General features: G+C 41.8%; 1 protein-coding gene across 1 annotated transcript in view; it reads right to left on the bottom strand.

The window, feature by feature from the left end:
* The window catches only part of LOC117828622 (guanine nucleotide exchange factor VAV3), a 139,162-nt gene extending 128,768 nt beyond the window's left edge, over nt 1-10,394 (bottom strand). The window contains exon 1 of the mRNA XM_034705803.1: nt 9,996-10,394. Coding sequence (XP_034561694.1) covers nt 9,996-10,202 — 207 coding nt within the window. The 5' untranslated portion in view covers nt 10,203-10,394. The remainder of the gene's footprint in view (nt 1-9,995) is intronic.

A 10,394-nucleotide genomic window follows, 5' to 3' on the forward strand; every position in this document is an offset into this window, starting at 1 on the left:
TGTAATTTAGGGAAAAAACAACATCTTTGGCTTTGTTTTTGACATATGAAAACTCTTTTTTTTTTAACTGATTAATCGATAATTGATCGTTAAAACTTCCAAAGATCGATCACAGAGTATACTTAAAATCTACATCCCTAGTTCCTTGTTAAGATGTATAAGTTCAATTTGTGTGGGCTGCAGAACAACAGAGAGCAGGGGATAGACAGCAATGTAACCTGATCACTAAGATTTAAGTGCACCATGACAGACAAACGGAAAAGTCCCAAACACAGCCACTTGATGCAAAATCAGAAAAGACAGACAGAGGTCAGGATCTCCTACAAGAGTTTCCTGAAGTATGGTGCCTGGGACTTGTATTTTTATTGCCGTAAGCTGAAACAGACATTGATTTGTTTGGTTCTAGTGTCATACTGAAGTTTGAAATTCAGGTATTCTGGACAACCCTGTATGGGCTGAAAAAATAGGGCTTCGACTCAATTACACAGCAAGTTGTTTTCTCAGCTTCTTTTAAACATTTTCTCTGAATGATGTAGAGCAGTTGTTCCCAAACGTTTCAGCCCGTGACCCCCAAAATATAGGTGACAAAGACTTGGGCCCCCCACTGTCCCTCAAAGTGATTTAATGTGGCTTCATTTAGCTGGTCTGCAGAAAATTAGACTACCTATATGAGCATGTGGCTGTGTTTCCTGTGCTGTTATGAATTAACCTGCTGCTACTGATGCTTTTGATGATTAACTGTTCACTAACCCTAAACTTAGGAGTCATCTGACAAAAAGAAAGACAGAAAACTCATTACATTTTCTATTTTCAAGGTTTTATCTCAAGTTAAGCTTTTGTTGATATTTTTTACTATAATTGGAAAAATGTACCATTTTTAGATAACTTAAAAAGAAAACATTCGTGGATTTGTGGATGACATCTCACAACATTTTTGTCTTGCGACCCCCCAGGAGGTCCCAACCCACACTTTGGGAACCCCTGATGTGGACTATAGAGTATGGCTTTACATATTGTACCGTAACCCATGTATTGTGTTTCATATCTTATCATGAGGTCCAGCCCTCGTTATTAACACTTCATTAAATGGGTAAGCTTTGTTTAGATAACTGTTTGGTATTTAATAATTTCAAAATGTTAAATCTGAAAAGAGATTTCCAGCCTTTACTCTGTACTTTTTTTCTGGAACATGAATCAGTGAACAAACAGTGTCTGAAAAGTCCATTTGGAGTAGAAAAATGCTACAACAGTGATCTATATGAATTAGGAACATATGGCACCCATACACCAAGATTTATTCCTCTGTACTTACACTTTGAGATGCTCAAATCAAATGTTTGCTATAACAAGCTCCTTGTGTGCAAACATAGAAACATCTTATTTTATCATTTTACACTGAATCACAGTCTGTTATGCAACTACAAGTTTCAACTTTTTTTTTTTCCTAAGGTCTGATTCTGCAGATAGAATAAAGAAAATGAAGACGTTCTGCATTCAGCGCTCTCGTTTCTCCCACGCTCTCTCTCTCTCTTTTGTTTTTGAGAGGAGCGTTGAGTCTTTGAAGCTGCTGACGGAGGAGAGCTAGAGTGGGGAGACAAATTCTCTCCTCGCTGCTTCGTATCACAGAAATTTGGTCACAGCTTGATCAAATATACATATGTACCAAGTTGTGATGGGAAATAGGGTTCTCTCTGAGTGTTTGTGTGTATATGTTATATATCTGTAAAGGACTGCAGGAGTCAAACTCAGGTCAGAGATTCACATTCTGATTCAGATGTCCCTTCACATGATGTCATACATGTGCAAAAACACTCTGGCATACAACCTACATGCTCAGAATCTAACATACTGCCCATGTGTTCTGCATGAATTTAAACTAGACGGAAAATAAAGATTTCATGGCCTCTCAGCTTGAATCTGTTATGTTTCTGTTCTTGAGTCAAACTCTTGTTAAAATTAGACCTGACTCTCTCTCTCTCTCTCTCTCTCTCTCTCTCTCTCTCTCTCTCTCTCTCTCTCTCTCTCTCTCTCTCTCTCTCTCTCTCTCTCTCTCTCTGTTTTTTTTCTCACTTCTATTCTCCAAACTGAAGAGGAGGCCTTGAAGCGTTTGAAGGTGTCTGGATGTAGAGGAGTTTTCTTTTTTTCTCCACGTAAAAAGAACGAAGCACTCTTCTCCTCCTTCTGTCTGACATCTCATTTCTTAAGCATGAGCACGATTGAGGGCATGTTTAGTTTCACTTCCTTCCTCTATTCCATTTCCTGATTTCCTGTTCATGTTCATGCTCACGGACGGTCTTGTGAGAAGCGTTCAGCTGCTGGCAGCTTCGCAACAGTTTTCCTCACCAGATTATAATCCTGTGTCACGGAAAACGAGACAACAGGAGGCTCAACAAGTTCAGGCTGTCAGGGCATATTTATGATATCATTACAAACTTTTGAAGCCAAACAAAACCTCAGCCTTAAGTTTTCAAGCTGTGGTTATGAAGTGAACCGCTGCCTCATAGTATGCTGTCTCTTTCTACAAGCTAGTTTGTTTGGCCTTTAGCAGCATGATGACACACACACCCCCCCACTCCTCTCACAAACACAAACACACACACACACACATGAAGAGACTCACACACACACACACACATGAAGAGACTCACACACACACACACACACACACATAGGGTTTATATAGAATATTTCAACATGAACCCTTCTTACAAATTTTTGGGGGTATGAATGAGGAACAAATGTAAAAAGGAAACTAAAATCTAAAGAGTACATTTGTGTAACTTGTGGTCACAATATCTCATCACCTTCTTATAGCACAGTTTGATACACATAGATGATACATAGGCAGGTCACCTAAAAATATTTCGGCTGCCCAAGTATATTCACCAGTAAGTTCTTCATTTCTCATTATCTGCCCATATAAGATTGCCATGCGTGATCAATGACACAATCTCCCATCACTCTCTGCCCTTTGCAACTGATAACCAGCAGCACCTGCACATGCTCTGCGGGTGGTCAGAGAGAGTGTCCCTTTTATACATCCTTCCTCTTACTGCATTGATTTAAGTGTGACATTGCATGTCGAACGTTAAATATGAACCTTCTCAGACTGCTATTTTAAAGTTATGTGCAGCTGGTGGCTGCTGGTGTCAATCTGCACTATCTTAGTTTTAGACAACTGAGATACACTGCATCATTCATTAGTCTTGTCCACACACGATCACCTGTTGTGATGACACATCAAGTGAAACATTTCAAAACATGACTTGTGTTATTTGGCCGCTTTTTTAAAATGTGCTGCTGATGAATACTGTCAAACGATCAGGCCCATAGACTGTACAAAATATGGAGGTAGGATCCGTGACATCACCCATCTGTTTCTAAAGCGCTGTTTTGAGGCCAATCGTCGACGGCAGCCATATTGCTGCTGTCGAGTGATTGCGACGTAAAGAGGCGGGCTTTGAGCCTCCTAGCCAACAGCTACAGTGTTCCTGCCTGTCAATTAAGTCAGCTGTGCCTCTCATTGTAAGACTCATAATCTCAATATCTTTGAAATTGCCGCGTTAGAAAATAATTCAACCCCCTCACAGTGTGTGCTGATCGAGAAATGAGCTATCCAGACTACACTTGTCTTTTGTACCAGGCTGTAAACATGTTTATTTCTGCTGTAAAGATCGGCTTTTTTGAATTGGTGTGTATGTGGTTTCCGGTACCCCCGGAGTCAGCCTTAAGCGGATCCTTGATTCACTGCAGTTTTTAGCACTTCCGCATTGGACTCATATTTTTAGACCGGAGGTTGGCGCTTGGGCGGGACAAGCTGCTGTGAAGGGAAGGGGACAACAGAACTTGAAGATAGTACAGGAAACTTTTGGGTTTGCTTTCAATCATGTGTTGCCTTTATAAGCAGGGACAGCTGCAGAAAGACAGGTACTAAGGGACGGGAGTGGGGTTTAACATTTAGCCCAGAGTCCAGGCCCGGAGTCGAGCAAAGAACCGCTTCAACAAGGACTGTAGCCTCGGTACATGGAGCGCACACTTTCAATCAATCAATCAATCAATCTTTATTTATACAGCACCAAATCATAACAAATGTTATCTCAAGACGTTTTAACAACAGAGCAGGTCTAGACCATACTCTACGTTAAATTATTAACCAAGACCAAACAACAAGACAGGATAAGATCCAGTCCCCTCTTACTGACAGGACTCAGTCTTATCTCATCGTAATCCACCATGCACAGAGCACTTTGCAGCATTTAGCAAGTAACAGCGGCAAGGACACACTTCCTTTTAAACAGGCAGAAACCTCAAGCAGAACCAGACACGTTAGACAGCCACCTGCCTCGACTTTAACCGCCATAAGCCTGACCAGCATCCCAGGCTTGTAACATCTTGTAATAAGATTTATATCTGGACTTATCAGGCCAGCTTGGCTTTTACTGAGTGAAATGAAATAGTTTGAGTATTAATGAGACAAAATCACTTGGTACAGTTTGAGTTTTTTGCAGTGTCAAACCAGACTCCAGACAAATACAGTTATTTTATCCCACAGAATTCCAGTTGGTACATTTCTAATACCAGGACAGAGCTCTTAAAGCTGCTGTTGGTAATCACAGAGTAAACATCTGTTCAGAGAGAGGGACTTCAAATGTCAACACTATCCCTCCCAAACAGATTTCCTCTTAGCCCCCCAAGACAGATCGGCGTGTGCAGTCATGATAGTGCCGGACTCATAACCAATCGGAGGACGTAGTAGGGGCCGCCCCTTAACCAATCAGGACAGATGATTGGAGATTTTCTATGATTGGTCCGTCATAACGGGAACGAGGGGAGTAATAATATTGCTTGATTCAAAGGCATTGGAAAATGCAGAGATTTCGCAATAGTCTCAAATTATTTGACTTACCAATGAGTACCGATGGGCATTATGACCTTTTCCCCAAACGCAGCAGAAAAAAGTAACGTTTTTTTACATAATTCCTACCAACAGCAGGTTGTAAGTCTCAAAACCGTGCTGCCTCTCCTTTCTTATTTGGAGGAGTCTTCAGGTTTTGGGCTGATTGCTAGACTCAAGAAAAAACTTGAAGCCGTCACGCTAGGCTTTTACTTTTTTTTTACTGTTTAGAGACTAAGTAATTTACCATGACATTTTTTTTGCAGATTATACAAAATGAAGTAACATGCTGTGTGTTTGACCACACTGTCCGGTCCATGGTTCTTCTTCACGTTAAACCGCTGATTTTCACTGAAAAAACAACCACTGATTATGTGGTGTTTTCTCTGAATGCAGCAGTGTGGTGGTAGAGCTGCGTCTAGACTGAGTAATTGTTTCATTACAGCCTGTGAAGCTACGATCAAAGACGGGGAATATTCTGGTCAAATATCAACTCTACAGTGTTTCATTATAACAATTCAAAACGTTTAACCGCACAGTTTCATGCACCGAGTACAAACACACAAACAGTGCTTGATTCTTTATATTTCATCATCCTTTCATCAGCAAATAGACTGGCCCCAGATACTTTTGTCTCACAGTAGTTGCAGGATCTTTATGGCCCATTTCTAAACAGGAGTGACTCACTTTACAACCCACACAAATCTCCGAAACACAGTTAATGTTGCAGACAGAGAAGCAAGCCCGTTCTGAGCTGCTGATGCATTGTGCTTTAAACACAGCCAACACCACAGCAGGTTTTTTAACCCTTTAGGGCCTGTAAATGTCCTCAGAGGAGAGACCAGACAGGCTCTTTGTAGCCCCGCCCCCTCTCTGCCTTTGTCTCTGCGTCTCAGGGGTCCCCTGGGTGAGGCCTCAGAGGCGTCCCATGTTCTATTAGCAGCCAATGATAAAGTAGCTGCCACGCTGCTAATGCATAATGCAGGCTGAGGGGAAGAGAACGCACCCTCAGTTATGTAAATTTAACTTTGAGGAGGCAGAGGGAGGAAAAGTTGCTGGGGGGGCGTTGACATCCATGTTGAGTGGAGCAGCGGTGTGTCACGAGGTGTGTGTGTAAGTGAGTGTGAGTGTGAGTGTGAAACAGGAAGCTGGAGTCTTGATCTACTGACACACATTTGAGTAGTATAATAATCAAAGGAAACATTTGTAATATATATAAATGCTGATTGTAATTATGTATTTCTGACTGTACTGAAAGGAAGGCCAAGACAGGGTGTCTAACTTTTGTTAGATACAGTGTCTGCTACAGAAGATCTCCTGCTGAAAGCGAACTCATGCACCTTACATCCGAAACAAGACAAACTACAGACAGTCATTTTCATAAGCTGCTAAAAAACAACATAACAAAGACATAAGCACCAACTATAAGACCAAACTGCACCAGAAAATTCATCCATGTCATTTCTGGACTCCAAATTATACAGCTTTAACTTTTTAAAACAACACTGAGGATGTCATTTAAAAGCTTTGACACAGTGCATCGTTCATTCTTTGGACAATGACAAAATATAAGCTTGTTTCACAGTCTGCAAAAATACTGTTTCATTTCAATTCAGAGTCTGTGATCGATGATAGACAGTATTTCATAGACTCATTGAATACAATCAGGTATATCTACATCAACTCACAAGAAACCAGATAGGATCTATAACTTTATTACTAAAGTCTTCAAGACATTTCAACTGAAAAAAGTAGTTTTCTTTAATATAAGGTAAAAGTGTTTAAATATATGTACTGTGGTGCATATTGAGATGAGGTCACGGATTGATTTCCTACCTTAATATTTAAAATATATTTGTAATGTAGAAAATGTTTTAATGATCATACAAAGAAGCGAAAAGGTGCCAAAAGAGATATTTAAAAACAATGAAAAGCATAATTACAAACAAACTGAACTCAAAAACACTGAAAAAGAAGAAAAACGACTTATTATTGAAATATATGTCTGATATTAATACTATGCAAATATTGCTCAGTGTACCAGCCTGTTATAATTTACGGTTATCATTTTGAAAAATGACTTCATCATGATGACATTCCATCTTCAACTTGATGTTCTCACCAGTCGTGACATACTTCCTGCTGCAGAGGATTGTGGTACAAAAAGCATGCTGACTTTTATTCTGCGTTGTGACAAGCCGTAAAGGGAAATCCTGGTATTTTTGACTTACATGTATCAGGAGACACTAAATTATTTCCTGGAATAGTTTGATTGTATGGATTTTAGAACACAGCCTGTAAAAACTGGAAGAAGAATTCTGGGTAATGCAGTCCAGAAACATTAAAAAGCCCATAGCACTAAAAGTTATGCATGCTCTCAAACACATGATTGAGCACCTTCGCTTTGGTTTTGCATGGCTCTGAGTGGACGTGTACTACAACTGATTTCTGTACGAATGCAGCTTCATCACAGCCCGGGTGTGAGTAAGACACTCAGCCATGCATAAAACAAACCAGGCCTATAAATAGACTCACCCAGTCTGGACCAGGCTGAGCATACAAACCCTCTACACACATGTCATCATGTCACCACTGACAGCAAACTCTGACTTATTCATGATTCCAAATCAGTAATCACATATCAGGACTTCTTACAGTAAATGGACCAATCAGCATCTCCTATTTCAGTCATAATCTAGTTTCACTGATATCAGCGAGTAAACAGATCCTGGGTCAGTTTCCAGTGATGACATTAAGATCCTCTAAGCTTTTTTAAACCATCCGCCCACACGCTGAACAGCAGATACTTTATTGGATTGTGAAGAACAGTAACTGTGGATCAGATCGAACGTCCCACTGTGATACTGAGTTTGGAGAGTTTTTTCCAGGAAAAGGATTTAATATCATAATAACCCGTCTCCATCAGCTGGGCGGGATATTCCTTCCGAGAGCTCATTCTCAGACTTTAATCACCTGTTTTACATCAGGTGAGGGCGTAAGAGGCACTCCACAGTCATATATATACTGTAGCCTGGGTGTTACCGATGTGAGATTGTACAGCAGGCCTGCAGCTCAGGAGGTGAGTGTCGCTCTCACTGTGTGCTGTCAGTGAGCCAGATTCTCTGTTCTGAAGGAGAATATTAATCTGGTCGAGGCCCCGGCTGTCCTGTTATTGAAGCAGATGGTATCTGACAAACAGGAGCCACGTTGACACACAGCTCAGTCTGTCTGCCTGTACATTTTTCTGATGCTACATATAAAAATATAAAAGGCACAACCCAAAACTGAACAGCCAATCAGGATGGATAATGCCTTTACCAAGTAAACCAAACAAACTGAGATCTCTATAGAATACTGCAGTATGGCTATTTCTACATGATGTTAAACCTATGAGATAACTGTATGTTAAAGCTAGGGTTGGTAGTCTCGGTATGAATTTGAATGTTGCATGTCTTCGGGACTCCGTCTAACTCCTCCCCCCCTTCCCCTCGGAGCTCCTCCAAAACGACGCCCCCAGCTCACATGCACGAGCGCCGCTGATTCATGACCATATGATCGTGACTGATTCAAAACCGGTCCTCACCAAAACATTATCATAGTGAAAGTTAATAAACACAAACAAACATGCCTGCTGTTAGTACTCACAACTGTCATGCTAGCATTATCCAGTTGTACTGGTGACACGATATCAGGAGAAAAGTTATAACACATATAATACTGTAACAGCTCTACTGTTTGTTAAACATGTTCAGTGTAGATGTTCTTAATTCCTACAGTGTTGACTGTTAGTGAAGGCATCAGGAGAGGTGTAGAGAGTGCAAGCTGGAGAGAGGAGAGATAAGAGGAGAAGTTTTTCATTCATTCAAACACTGATTGTTGCTTTGTTGGTCGGCGTGATCACGGCCGACAGTGACCAGTTATTAAAACTTCTCTCACAGCGTGTTCGCGAGTTGGCTCGTCATCCCTACAGCGCCCGGACGGACGCTACAATACATATATATTTTCTGTAGGACTTTTCTTTTGCTTGTCAGAGCCCCCGTGGTGAGAGCTTTTAGACTCTGATCCGGACCACAGTCCTGAGCAAAGCACCTCATCGGGTCAGAGGGGACAGGCAGGGGAAGCAGAGGCAGGGGGACGGGGAGTGAACACTGGGGAAATGTACACGCAGGAGGCGGGCAGAACGGCAGGACGGGATTTGATTGGTTTAAAATTTTGGGACCCAAAAACAGTGATTGGTTGGTGTTTTCCCCAGGTTTACTCCGGCTGTAGATAGCAGCTTTTCTTCGCTTTTTTTAGGAACACATTATGTATTGATTGCCATTGGGACATAAAGATAATTTTAACGAGTATAACAAAAAAGTGTATCTAAATCTGACTACCAACCCCAGCTTTAAGGATACCCCACCAAAACAAAGCCTCATTATCACCCAACATGTTTCCCTCCTCATCTATAATGTACAAAGAGCAGATGTACAGTCTGTGCGTAATGGATCACTGCTAACCACCAGTCTATTTCTAAAAGTCACTATGAGTACTTTAATCCCCCCCAAAAAAATTAGAAAAACAGCTAAGGTGCCTGTCTCGTCACCTCAGCTCACTTTACAAAGCACTACAGTGGCCCAGTGTTGGCCGCCAAATTCCCTTTAATTCTTAGCAGATTTATTGTTTCATCCCCACCCTCGAATAAAACTAAGTCACATGTCATCAACAAAGGTTTCCCCGCAATGGGTCCATCTATCTTCAGTTTTCGGCATATATATCACACACAGTTAGAAGTTTGATTGAATACAAGTCCACCTGATACAGTGCGCTGACTACTTATTTCCACTGTTTGCGCTATGTAAATATACTGTGGGGGCGGTGCCGAGCGCTGTTACTGAGATTTTAAAAAGTGGAGTTTTTTAGAAACTAGGGGATTATATATGTATAGCATTACGCCGAATGTTCTATGATTGTATTTGCATTATGAATGATCTTCTGTCATGCTCCAGAAGTTGTGTTCTCGTGCGCAGCAGTACAGGACACTTTAAACACGAGTAATTCTAGTGAAGTCTGGTGAGGCTCTCTTCAAGTTGGCTCCGGAGCGAGGGGGTTTAGTTACCTGTGACATCTGCGGCCGGAGGTTGATCTCCTTGAGGTTGATGGACTGGGGTCTCAAGTTGTTGAGCAGATGGCAGAGGAGGACCCCATCCCGTAGCGTCTGAGCCAGGTCGAACACCTGAGCGGACCCCCATGTCACACGGTGGTTCGCTGGAAGCACCTTACAGTTGATGAGCCAGTGCGCGCACTGCCTCCAGTACTCCATCATGATGGGACCTCAGCGCTACGAGCTTCTTAAGGAAACGATGTGTGTTGAAGAGGGTGAATCAGCAGAAAGGGTCGGAGGTTCAGTTCAGACCGGGTCCATGTTACATCCGAGATCAGTGAAACACGAAAAAAGAAGAACGGAGAGCGCGAGCTCGGAGGCACACCAGCCGCTCTCAGGATGACAGTCCGCTGA

Source organism: Notolabrus celidotus, chromosome 17 (assembly GCF_009762535.1).
Source record: "Notolabrus celidotus isolate fNotCel1 chromosome 17, fNotCel1.pri, whole genome shotgun sequence".
Taxonomy (NCBI): Eukaryota; Metazoa; Chordata; class Actinopteri; order Labriformes; family Labridae; genus Notolabrus; species Notolabrus celidotus.